The sequence below is a fragment of the Camelina sativa genome, chromosome 11, assembly GCF_000633955.1.
Source record: "Camelina sativa cultivar DH55 chromosome 11, Cs, whole genome shotgun sequence".
Taxonomy (NCBI): Eukaryota; Viridiplantae; Streptophyta; class Magnoliopsida; order Brassicales; family Brassicaceae; genus Camelina; species Camelina sativa.
The window spans coordinates 48,951,184-48,964,869 of record NC_025695.1 but is presented as its reverse complement, the minus strand read 5'-3'; the positions used below and the strand labels follow the sequence as shown (position 1 = coordinate 48,964,869).

General features: G+C 33.5%; 2 protein-coding genes across 2 annotated transcripts; both read right to left on the bottom strand.

Annotated features, from left to right (window-relative positions):
- On the bottom strand, positions 1,366–4,892 carry LOC109127456. Its single transcript, XM_019232152.1, has 2 exons — positions 3,994–4,892; positions 1,366–3,684 (listed from the first exon to the last, which is right to left on the bottom strand). The coding sequence occupies exons 1-2, from the start codon at positions 3,997–3,999 to the stop codon at positions 1,366–1,368; spliced, it is 2,325 nt and encodes a 774-aa protein (XP_019087697.1). The 5' UTR covers positions 4,000–4,892.
- LOC109127732 lies at positions 6,160–8,723 on the bottom strand. Its single transcript, XM_019233215.1, has 2 exons — positions 6,743–8,723; positions 6,160–6,383 (listed from the first exon to the last, which is right to left on the bottom strand). Exons 1-2 carry the CDS (start codon positions 8,223–8,225, stop codon positions 6,265–6,267), a joined length of 1,602 nt encoding a protein of 533 aa, XP_019088760.1. The 5' UTR covers positions 8,226–8,723; the 3' UTR covers positions 6,160–6,264.

The window sequence follows — 13,686 nt, the reverse complement described above, 5'->3', positions numbered from 1 at the left end:
TCATTCTTTCAGAATTGAATTGGAATTTGAAATCGATATAGTAGAACTGGTAGAACTGGTGCAACTAATGGGTGTAGAACTAGTAGAACTGGTACAACTAGAAGGTGTAGAACTAGTAGAACTGGTACAACTAGTTGTTGTATAACTGGTATAACTCATGTAAAACTGATATTGTTGCAGGAATCAGAGGAGGAAATAGAAGCGATGCAACCTTTAGGAATGCACTTTGAGCCTAGTCAGTACAACAAGAAAATCAAGCTATCGACAAGGTGTCATATTTTTGAAACTGTGGAAACGCTGGATAAATTAGAGCATCCATTGACTAGTTCTGAGAGGGATTGGTTTGAGAAACATCCACAATTCAAGCACATTTTCCACATGCCAAGGGAACCAAACCACAAGCTTATGGGAATGTGGTTGCTCTTACTTCGAACGGCTAAAATCGAAAAAAAGAAGGAAGCATGGTTTGTTGTGAATGGTGTTCCAATCCGGTATGGTCTGAGAGAACATGCGTTGATGTCTGGATTAGATTGTCGGTGNTTCCTCGCCCTCTTCTGATCAGCATAGTATGGGTCGGCCTCAAATTGTTCCATAGTTTGAGAAGGAGAGAAATAGATCTAGAATTCGACTTTGAAGATGAGAGAAGGAGAGAAGGTGTACTTTAGGTTTCGAAGAAAATGAATGAATGGATATGAGGAAAGAAAGAAAGAAAAAACGAAATTCTGGCCACGTGTAAAGGATGTGTGCGTTCACACTGCGTGTTCACACATAGTTTTACCGATTAATGCAGTTGCACTAAACTTCCAAATAGTTGTACTTTCGAGGTTTCTCAGTTTAATTAGTTATATTAAACCTTAGCGNCTACCTGTACTTTTGGAGGAGATGTACACAGCCGATGTGGCTACTCGTTGAGGACAAAATNTTAGTTTTACAGTTGATTAAACTTAACTAACATACAATTACAAGCTTTTTGCAACTTCATAAGTTAAAACTTATAATTCTATAACTTTTTCATGCTTAATTGGTAATAATTTACAAAGTAACATTAAAAGTGTAAAGAAACATTTGTTGAGATTCTTTCATAAATAATTTAAAATTAGTAGATTTTCGAAAATTATTCACCTATAGTAGAAACCTATGTAAAACATCTATACACATGTATTATACAATATGTATTGGTTTTAGGTAGTACCAATTTTATTATTTTTACCAGTTTTATCTTAGTTGTGCCAGTTATACTCTATTATATACACATGTTGAAAGAAGAAAACATTAATAGACTTCAAATTAAGTTTCAAATTAAGTTTCAAACCAATTTTTACATTAAGTTTCAAACCAAACACAATTGATACATGAAGAGGTGAATCAAACATGAACATTATCTCCAAATAACAACCATTGGAGTCCTTGTCTCCGGCGCCTTTTATTCTGCGTCCTAGGTCGAGTCTTTGGTCGTTTTTCTCCAGCAGATGCATACCTTTTTGTTTTCTTTCTTCCCCCTTTTATTTTCCGATTCGGAGGCATGATCTGCATATCTTGGACTTCATCTAGGACATCCCATCGAGACTTATCAGGTACTAAATAAATTGTCCTGCAATATGCAATTGCCCACAGCTCCGTCCAATAATACTTAGAACACAACTCATGTAACTCGATATCCTTACCTCCATATTTTTGGAATGTAATGAAAGACGCCAATGCATGCACACAAGGATACTTTTGTATATCGAAAAACCTGCAACTGCAACTTCTCAATCGCAACTTCACCAAATAAGGCTTTCCGTCACTGTCAATGACATTGTATTCAAGTTCGAAACCATTTAGCTCTATCACCTTTAGTTTCTCAGCAGTTGCCCATAAATCATGTAAGTAGTTCTCCACTAAAGGCACCAATTTATTTGCGACTGATCCAGACACAACATCTTTCCGATGTTCATTAAACCATTCAGAGAATTTTTTAAGTATTGCATCAAGCATGGGTATCAAGGAGTACCTCCTTGCATCTTTAAATACGCTGTTCAACGATTCAACACAGTTGCTTGTGTCTAGGTTGTATCTATCTCCTGGAAAAACACATCTTGCCCATCTTTCTTTCTGGGTAGATTCTTCAAGATACTTGGCAGCAGAAGGATATCTTGTCGTAAAAGAAGCGTAAGCAATGTTGAACTCAGCCACTGTGTAAAACCTACTACACTCCATGAATCTCCATGCAACAACGTCTTTGTTGACGTTACGAGCATAACCTTTCACATTTTGGGATAAATGCCATATACAAAAACCATGATGAGCTAGAGGATACACATTAGCTATGGCAGTAATGAGACTTATATTTCTGTCAGTCATAAATACGATTTCAGAAGAATCCCCAACAACGGTTTTCAACATCTCCAAAAACCAATTCCAACTTGCATCATTCTCACCATCAAGAACACCAAACGCCAAGGGATAATGGTGACGGTTAGGATCTTGAGCCGACGCAAAAACAAGAACACCCTTATATCCGTTCTTTAGAAAAGTTGCATCCATAGTTATAACTTTCCTCATGACTTTAAATCCTTCAATGCTAGCTCCCAAAGCTATGAACAAGTACATGAATTTATTATTCTCATTGCAATGCACATATGATCTTGTACCATGATTAACCTTCTCTAACATGTGCAGATAACATCGCAGCATCTTGTAGCTTTCTTCTGGGCTACCTTTCAAATCAGTAACAGCTTGATTTTTCCCTCTCAACGCCGTGGAATATGATATATCAACACCTAATTTTGTCTTGACAAGATCCATGATAATTTTCGGAGGTGGAGTTTCCATTTGCCCTGGATAATCACCATGTAAAAGAGAAGCAACTAATTTTGGAGTGCCTTGTCTCTTACTGTTGCTTGAACTTTGACTAGCCCGAGAGCATGTATGCATCTTGTTGTGCCTTCTAATCGAGAAAATATCTGTATCTCGAATCCTACCACCTCGTAAACCCCAGTTACATCCTTCTTTAGGACATTTGACCACATAACGCACCTTGTCCGACTTTACTATTTCAAAACTAAAACAGTTAGCGAATGAAGCTCTATCCACCACATCTTGCAATGCCTTCTTGTTTGGAAATTCTTGAAGTTTAGTCAGATCCAAACCGTCATCCCATGGTTCAATATACTTACCCGGTTCTACAACAGGGCGTGGCTCAGTATATTCATCACCTTCATCACGTGATTCAGCTTCACCCTCTTTATTAGAATCACCCTCTACAGCCTTTTCTTTGCCTACGTAGACAACAATGGCGTTAGGTCCGATTTCACCATCCTTCGCATGTTGGTTTTCAAAGTTCATACCGACAGAACTTTGGTCCACTATGGGCATTGTGGGCACTGTGGGCACTATGGGAACTTGCTCAGGCTGAGGCTCAGAAGGGATGACATTCACAAACAACATACATCTTCGCTTCTCATAATTAACAGAGTCTAGATAAACATTAACATCCTCATCATCATTAAGCTCACAATGCTCAACTGTTTCTACCAGTAGTGGCTTGTAGCTCAGCTGCAACTGAACGTTACTTTCAACAAACCCAATCTTCCTTTGTATCCTTGCTTTTAACATCAACAATGTTATATTCCTCTTGAACATTATACTATACATGCGTCCTTCAAATTTAAAATGTAGGCTGACGTTCTCGCATATTGTATCCTGCCAAACCAACCAATATAAAAAAATCATAATTAGTACTACTACTAGTTTTACTAGTTTTACTAAATATACCAGTATTACCAGTTTCACCACATTCTCTCTCTCCTATCAAAATCGACTCGAATGGTAAACGAGTTCTAATCGAAAGCCAAATCCATTTCTTATCTAATAGATAGCTCAATCGACCAATAAACTTTTGTAAAACACCCAATGTGCTAAGCTTTTTTCGATCTAAATCCAATTGAATTTCTGAATTTACAAATCAAAAACAAATTCAACAAAAAGCTACTCTAATGAGAAGTAACGCACCTGCATTTTGAAGAACAACTTGATTCAAGTCGAGTTGGTGAAGAACGACAGCAGTAAGAGCTCCGACGACGGAAGAATCGCCGGCGGCTGGGTTGAGAGGTGAGTAACCCGACCAACAGAGCTCTGACGAACAACTTGATTCAACTCGAGTTGGTGAATAACGACAGCAGTTGGAGCTCCGACGTCGGAAGAATCGCCGGCGGCTGGGATGAGAGGAACTTACACGTCGGGTTTCTCTCGGGTCGAAAGAGAGATGGGTTCGTTTTTTTTTCAAAAAAATTTAATCTAAATCAATTAAATTGTAAGGCTAAAATCGTCTCACCACCTCTTATTAGAAAAGGTGAGGGTATGAAGAATAGAGAGGGAGATAAGAGATTTATTTTACTCTAAGAGGGAGTTTTGAGATGTTTACTCAAAGAGGAATACTCATTTACCTTTACACACCAAAACACACACAGGTATAAAATTTTACACACTCAAAAATCTCATCATTACATTAGAATCAGGAAAAAAAAAGCAAAAGTGATATTACTTACGGGTCTTTGGTCTGAAGGAACTTCAATCTCGGAACTGGGATCTCAGCTTTGTCCAGAGAAACTCATGCTTCCACCTCCATTATTACCTTTGTCTTCCACTGCTTTCACTGTAACACTTAAAAGAAGTTGCTGCTTTTTACCATCGTCTCCGATTCCGCCATATCTGATGATCGATGAAGAATCATAGTAGCTCCCGAGCTTACTAAAAACCCGGTGTGGTTTCTTGGGAATCAGAGGGTAACTAGCGATTAACCTGAGCATTGTGCTCTCTATCTGATTCTCTATTCCTGAAAGAGTACGAGTATCGTTGTTGTTTGATTGAAGATTAAAGGTAAGTGGAGCAGAGCACCTGGAACCACGGCAAACAACACACAGTCAGAAATAATAATATTCAGTTTTTTTAGTTTTGGTTTCTTCTGAGACTTGTGGCGTCTCTCTCGCCATGTGGCACATGCTCCCCTTGCACGCATCCTCTCGTGTTTCCACGTGCCGACCTAATAATTATCTGGGCCATTCAGGCCCAACTGGTAAGCGTCTTTCAATATAACAAAACGAGTAGCCCAAAACCACATTTTGCAAATACGTATTACGTAACTCAACATATAATTGTGTGTTAGTCGGTGGCTACTGACTAGTGGGCAAGTCATACAAAACCCAAACTCACGTATGATCAGATCTTTGACATAATTCAGTATTCAAAGAGCTACGAAGTGGTAAAGTTTGACTTTCAAAGCTCCTTATCAGTTTATCTCTAACAATATTTTGTAAAAGTTTACTCTCTAAATCTATAGATTATTTACCTGTTGCCTATTTTTTTGCCAAAATTTATAGCATCAAAGTGATTAAATCTGCCTAAATTTGCATCTATTTTCCCGTTGTTAGAAATATTTTTTTTTTTCACTTCTCCACAGAAATGGCGTTGTGGCCTCATGATCATATGTGGTGATTTTTTGTTTATTGAATTTTTTCCCGAATACTATTTCATGATATGACAATTTCTTCTAATTACAAGCTTAAAAATTTATTTACTGAGCTGAGATTTAATAAATTTATTAGATGATGACATGTACAATTTCTTTTAACTTTAGTTAAAAACTACTTTATTGGGTGGTCTGTTAAATTGTCTTACGACAAAAAAAAATGATTTTATAGAACGAAATATTAGATTAAATTGGGACGCCAAGCACGTACATCTCCACATCAAACTATGTTTGTAAATAACTTTCCTCCCAATTGGCTCGTTTGAGCTGATATTTTGTTGACAAAAAATATATATATATATATATATATATATATATATTGAATTAAATATTTTAAGAAGAAACTTTTCTCATTAGTAATCTCAACTTAAATGTAATTTTAATGAAGAGTTTGATGTCCAACATCATCAAGCAATGGGTGGTTGGTTAATTTGTAATCATTAAGACATTATTAGCAGCTGTCAAAGACTTATGACTCAATGGTCATACTTCAATGATTTTTGAAGGCGATTGTGAAACACTAATAAATCTTGTCAAGAGTTCTATAACGAGTGGATTACTAACAAATATACTTCAGGACATCCATTGATGGGCTTCGAACAATAATTAATTATTTACTAAATGTTTCATAAGACTTTTTCCCATATGTACTCAATTAGAAATTACAAAGCTAAAAGCTAAGTAAGTATACAAAATACACTTTCCACAGATTAAAATATTTTAAAATTTTTATAATATACCGACTTCTATTAATCCTACACAGGAACTGCTTCAGTAATATCATTCCGCTCGGCCTCATTGACTTGGTCTTGATCATCAGTCTCACGAGTAATGTCACCACGGTTTTGATGCCCATCATCGGCATCTTCACCATCTTTATTTAATCAAATATTATTATAAATATTAGTAAATAAGATTTTAAAATTGTAAATTATAGTAGAGGTAAAAAAAANTCTATTCTTTTTAGTGCCCTAGTTAAAAGTGTAAACTCAAAATGTAAAATAAACCGGTTAAAATCGGATATTAATCCTACACATGAACTGCTACAGTAATAACATTCCCCTCCGCCTCATTGACTTGGTCTTCATCATCAATCTCACGAACAATGTCACCACGGTTTTGAAGCCCATCTTCACCATCTTTATTTAATCAAATAATAAAATATTAGTGAATAAGAATTTAAAATTGTAAATTATAGTAGTAAATATTAAAGGATTAAAGGAAAGATCTTACCTGCAGGAGTGGTAGTAAGTAACAACAGATTTTTTATAAACAGAAGACCAATGGCAGAGATGGTGAGCCATATGATGAATTCCCCATTTTCTTTAGCCAATTCGAATAGAAGAACGAATGAGGTGGAAAGAAAGGCGTTGATCACGTCACAATCTTCGCCAATGCGAAAGGCAACATATACACATACAAGATGTATGTAGAGGCACACAACAGCCACGACCATTAAAACCACATTTCTGCTCTTCAAATAGCTATCAAGGTAGGTAAATCCTAGTAAAACACCGATCTGGAGGATCGATTTGACCACCGTAAACGCGTAGGCGTACGGACGTACACCAGGAATGTGTATCCTCCATCTGGTGGCAACACCATGGACAAGACCAGCCAGGTATAATTTTAAAAAGAATGCAAAAAGAGTGACCATGATGATCCACGACCATGTCACCGACCCGCGACCGGGTGCTAGTAGCGCCGCACAAATAAAACTCACCACAATAGATACTATTGCTACCAATAAAATCCTTCTCGGTTCAATGAGATCGCCTTTGATATTACCCAGTGCCTTGTCAAATTTCTGGATCTTCGTCACTATGCCATATGAAGTACAAGAAACCCTCAGTTCACAACTCTGCTCTATAGTCCCAGTTCCTTCTAAGCTTTGGTCTTCACCGGTAACCACGTCCAATATAGAAATCGCGACTTCCTCCGCCTTTGATTTTACTCCTTCCACGAATGATCGAGAACTAGGGCATGATTCGTTATCGTCGAACTCCGAGACGCAAACCGAGCATTCGATAGCGGAAGACATGTTTGAGTTTGTGTGTTGTGTCTCTCTCTCTGAATAGAGGGAGGAGACGAAGATGACGAAAGAGATAAGAAGAAGAAGATGCGTAGGAGCGGGTGGAACCATACCACGAGCTGTTCCTGAATCGTAACCTAATAAGCTATCTCCTTCGACAACGGATATAGCGGCGGTTGATGACGTGTGAGTTCCGTGTCCGTCATCGTCTCTAGGAGATCTCGAGTCTTTAGATTCATCGATTGGTCCCATGGTTGATTCGTAGCCACGAGCTAAGAATCTTGCTCCGATTAGTTTACGGTTACAGTGAGAAGCGGTGTGAAGCTCGTAACGGTGATCTTTGTCGAGGCCAAGGAAGAGAGGAGTACGAGTGGTGTGACGCTCGCAACGGTGCTCCGGCAAAACGGAGATAACGCCACGTTGAGCCATGAGGGAGTCGGCTTCGGCTTGAGTGAGGCGAGTGGAGAATCCATGAATGGCGTTCTCGTAAGTGTAGAGCAACTCGGTGGAGTCGGAGATTGATCTGAGAGATGAATGGTACCAGTTAGAGTGGAGGTCGAAGGAGGACGGCATCTGACATTGAGCAATGCGAGCGATGTAAGTTCCTTGTTTAGAGGAGGACACGTGGCATAAACAGAGAAGGAGAAAGAAAGCAGTGGCGGAGGAAGAGAGAAACGACGACATGATTGAGGACCTTTGGTGTGTTTGCTGTGTGTGTCAGTGTGTGTGTCTCTCTCTCTCTCTGAATCGGGGGGTGGAGAAGACGAAGATGAGAAAGGGAAGGTGAACATAGCGTACATGCCGGCCTGTATATTAGTATATATAGAGAAAAGGTGACGTAAAGTTTTTTTGTGCACCCATGGTTACGTATAGTCTGTTTTTTCTGACATGAGGTGATGATACAGTGACGGATCCAGCCAAATTAATACTGAAAAATAAATAATAAGAATGAGAGAAAATTATTAGCGTGTCTGTTGACATTGGGGACACAGATCAATGAATAGAAATGTACTTTTAATCTGATTGGTGCGTGGACATTTGAGACACAGATCAAAGAATAGAAATCTACTTTTAATCTTATTGGTGCGTGGACATTTGAGACACAAATCAAAGAATAGAAATCTACACAGATCAAAGATTAGAGGTGAACATGGCATACATGAATTAACGAATATATAGTAATCTCTCTATCCCACAAAATTGATGTTTTGGGATATTCTTTTGTTACACAAAGATTGATGTTTTGTAAATTTCAAGAAATAATCATTGAAAATATTTTAAATTTTAAATTATTATTGGTTTAAAATTAAATAATATCTCTTTAATCGAAAAAATATATATTTAAACTCAATAATTATTGTTTTCTTAAATTGTGTAATGTAAAAACTTAAAAACTTCGATCTTTGGGAAGACTCTTATTCCTTATTCTTTTGGTAGTGCGTAATGGCAGTGCCGTGCTTACAGGGAGAGAAAAAGATTTTAAATTTTATTAGGCCACCTATTTTTACTATATAGACTTATGTATTTAAGTTGTTAACATAAATATGTATGTAAAGTGGGATGTTTTATTCGAGAAGTCCATGACAATATAATAAAATAAATATGTTTTATTTATAAGAAAATTTCTGCACATAAAGTAAATACGTTTTATGTTATATTATAGTTATAAGTTATAGTTATAACTTATACTAGGTAACAACCCGCACATAATGCGGTATAAAATAATTATTTAATGTTTTACTGTAATTTTTATTTACAAAATCTATTATATTTATGGGTAATTGAAATATTTAAAATTCGATTGTGTAGTATATATCTATAAAAAAAATTGTATAATAATTAAAATTTAATCCGTGATAGTTATTATAATATCAATCTTATATTATTATATCATATGAACAAAGAGTTCTTAAAATTCATTTTAAAGATTTTATGAAAATATAATTAAAGGATATAACTAAGTTAGAAAGATAATATAAAAATTTAATTTTTTGTGTTAATTGTATTTTTGGAAAAATACAATGGTAAATAAATGTAAATAGTTTTAAAAGCTGATGACAAATAAAAGAAAGAGTGTCTTGAACTCTGTAATACTGACACCTTAGTTTTTTTATCAAAATGTTTCTCTATTAATATATAAGGGATTTACAAAATCTATTATATTTATGGATAATTGAAATATTTAAAATTCGATTGTGTAGTATATATCTATAAAAAAATTTGTATAATAATTAAAATTTAACCCGTGAGAGTTATTATAATATCAATCTTATATTATTATATCATAGGTACAAAGGGTTCTTAAAATTCATTTTAAAAATTTTATGAAAATATAATTAAAGGATATAATTAAGTTAGAAAGATAATATAAAAATTTAATTTTGGGTGTTAATTGTATTTTTGAAAAAATACAATGGTAAATAAATATAAATATTTTTAAAAGTCGATAACAAATAAAGGAAATAGTGTCCTGAGCTCCGTAATACTGACACTTCAGCTTTTTTGCCAAAAAGTTCATCTATTAATATATAGGAATTATAGTTATAACTATATAATAATACTAATGGAAAATAATAATAATAATAATAATAATGGAAAACAATTAATAAAAGAAATGTGTGTTTGGAATTATGCCTTATATTTTTTTTTGTGGCTTAGTTTTTAAGTTTTTCATCTTATAATCATTGTTATCTTTTTTTTTTTAATAGTAAATGCTATATTTTTAACACACCCTAAACTACAGTTAGCCTTTTAGCACGACACTGATAATGGTAGATCCTTAAGAATTTTTAGAGCAATTAATTTCAAAGTTGGTCTAAATTATTCATGGTCCATTCTTAAGAACATTTTTAAGAATGTTTAGAACAACTAAAGATCATATGAGGTGTAAAACTGTTATATCTCAATTGTATTATTATCCTTCTAATTGTTAAGGAGTGTTTTGTTTAATGACTATGTAAACATTTTCTAATCTAATCCTGTTTTTAAAAAAAAATCATATATGAGATGTCTTTTCCTGATTGAGTGAAAGAAAAATAATTATTTTTTTTCTGTCTGCTACTCTCTTTCTCTTTCCTCGATTTTCTCTCTTCGTCTCTCTTTCTCTTATAATAATTTGGACCAACTTGATTAACAAAATTATTATGTATTATACCAATGGACCCATAAAATTGTTAACTTCACTTTTATTTATAAATTTACAATTAAACCACCAATGGAGACGCCGTAATGATTTTGCCCAAAAGAAAAAAGTGCTAGTATAATGTTACATTCACATATGGATACCGTATTATTTCTGTTTTTTCTTTCTTTCTGTTTCTTATTATTTCAGTTTACTTATGTTTTGTAAAGTTTATTAAAGAGAAAATATATTTGAGAATTTGTTAGAAAAAATCTTTTAGGATATTTTTTTTCAAAAATACTCCTTTCTTTAAATATTTTCATTTTATCTTCTTTTACACAATTACAATATATTAAATCTAATTTTTTTTAGGTTTGGTTTCTCTATTTTACATTTAAGATATAGTTTTGTAAGACTAAAGTTTAGTATTTGGAGTTTAGGGCTTAGAATTTAGTTGTTTTATATTTAGAAAAAGGCTATTTTTGAAAATGAATAATATGAAAATATATTTTAAAAAAGTAACACAGGAAAAAATATATTTTTAAAAATCCCCCAATATATTTTCACTATTTTTTATAGACGATTTTCAAGGATTACATAGTTTGTATATGAGTTTTTATTTCCTTATTCCATAATATATATTATACAGTTATGGAATCATTTAACTTTTGTTTCCTTTTAAATTAAACATCATTTAATATCTAGCTGGACATAATTCAACTAATAAAAAACAGTCAACATAATGTAAATTAGTAAATTTAATAAATAATTAATTTTGCATTGAATTTTTTAAAAAATTATTTAGTTTAAACCAATATACGTTTCCTAAAAAGTATCTATTAAAAACGGAGGGAATATTTATGAATTAATGTCTTAGAATTTCTAACAATTTCCTAGAAAAATCTAATTATAAATTTTCATTTTTTGGGTAAAAAATATAATTATAAATTAATGGGTGATGTCGGAGTTCAGTTGGTTTTGTCTGTTGTCTGTTGTCTGTTGTCTGTTGTGGCGTTATATTTGCTCCACATATATTAAAGTTGCTTTTTAACTAATACTAGTATTATATTATATATAAATATATATAACGCCATGCAATAAAAAGTTTGGTCAATAAAAGTGACTATATCGAATTATCGATGATCTGTTTTGGTGAAATTGATCAGTATGGGGAGTCAACTATATTTTTAACTTTTGTACCATACTACCATATATTTACGTATTGAAATAAATTTTGATATGTAGTACGAATGATCCATCAGATATAGTTATATAAAAAAAGAGATGAGATAACAGTTCTCCAGAAACGTGAGCCGCCATATAATATTTTGAGTTTGAGGCTTTGTTGAGCAAGTGAACATTATAAAACCATTACTATACCAAACACACGCACGTGTATATTTGTAACCTTATTCTAACCGACACTGATATTAATTACCTACTACATTGTATTGCAAAAACAAGAGAACATTTTTTCAAAGTAAACTACTGAATATGTGAAATTAGTAAGTTCCCTATTTTCCCCAATTAGTTGACTGAGGTGTAAATATTCATTGGTTCAAGTATTACAGTTAGGACAGCTGAGTCGCAACACGTAGAGATATTAATTCGCAACATGTGACCTTAACTAAACTAATTAAAACTAACTATTACTCTCTCCGTTTATTATTACTTTGTCATTCTAGACTTAATTTTTTGTTTTCTATTACTTGTAGTTTTGTATTTACAATGCAATTTTATAGATCAAATTTATAGTTTTACCCCTAACTTTTAGCTTATTAATTACTTATATCAAATAAAATCCTCGAACCATAATCATACCTATCTCTATTTTTCCCAACAACACATCATACCAATTTCCTGCCTAATACAACTTACACTAGTTATTTTGTAAGCTTCAACACCTGAGAACGCAAATGCAAATTCAAAGTATTTATCAGTTGCTTAGTTCTTAAACTCTGGAGGTCGATTCAAGAGGCAAGAGATGTATTTTGACTATGTATGTTCATTTCTTTTAGATTTTTGGTGTTGATCTCATATACATATATGCGTAGAGTTTTGAGAACCAGTGATAACTTGGCACTTGGCAGTACGTAAATCCATATACTAGCTTCTGCCAATGTTTTTGAATAGATTTTGCGCTGATACTGAATACTGGTTACTGAGGTATACCCACAATAATCCCTGATCCCATTTATGGGAAATTATGAAAACTTTTGATAACTTGGTAGCAGTTAGATTGTGTCATGTAGATTTTTAGCAAAAGAAAGGACTTTAAGGTGTTGACTGGTTCTCCCGCTACCTTCCGCAAACGCTGCATTTGTGGGTGGTAGCGGTTGCTAGCGATTGGAACCAATCACACAAACCGTTTCCAATCGTTCCTAATCGCTCCCAACCGCTCCAAACCACTAAATTCCAAAAACTGCTTCCCACGAGCGTTTGCAGTTGCGGGCGATTGCGGTTGGATTTTTTTTTTATTTTTAACTTAAAAGAAATCAATGATAATGAAATTTTTTTTTTGTTATATTTTCTATCTAACCATTTTACTCATTAAGAATGGGAGAAAATGAAGTATGAATACGATTGCAGAGATTATAAAATAAATAATTAGAAAAAATAATATTCCAATTAACAATAACCCGGAAAAATTTATGTAAATTTATTGGCACATCGCACATAAGTTCAAAAAATCTAAATAAATATAATATTTCATCAGAAATTTAAGAAAATAAGATTATTTGTGAAAAATATTAAAACAAATCACCAGTGACTCTTCTCAACTCTCACTTGACCATTCCTACCGATGCAACTACTGACCCACAATCTAAGAGAAAAGAGAAAAGATCTATGATCTAAAGCATACGTGTTGTCATTTATCAAATTACTTGATTTAATTTTTGGTGAAAAGCCAAATACATAAAGGAATAAGTATTTCAATATGATTTTTTTTTGAATAATTATTATTTTAATAAATTTTAATTATAAATCAAGTTTAATAAAAATTTTGGTGTTTTTAAACATTTA

Bases quoted from the DNA above. Each gene is read 5' to 3' on its own strand.
- LOC109127732 (XM_019233215.1), bottom strand. From the start codon at position 8,225: ATGTCGTCGTTTCTCTCTTCCTCCGCCACTGCTTTCTTTCTCCTTCTC. The intron at 6,384-6,742 runs GTAAGATCTTTC...GATTAAATAAAG, and splicing joins ACTTACTACCACTCCTGCAG to ATGGTGAAGATGCCGATGAT.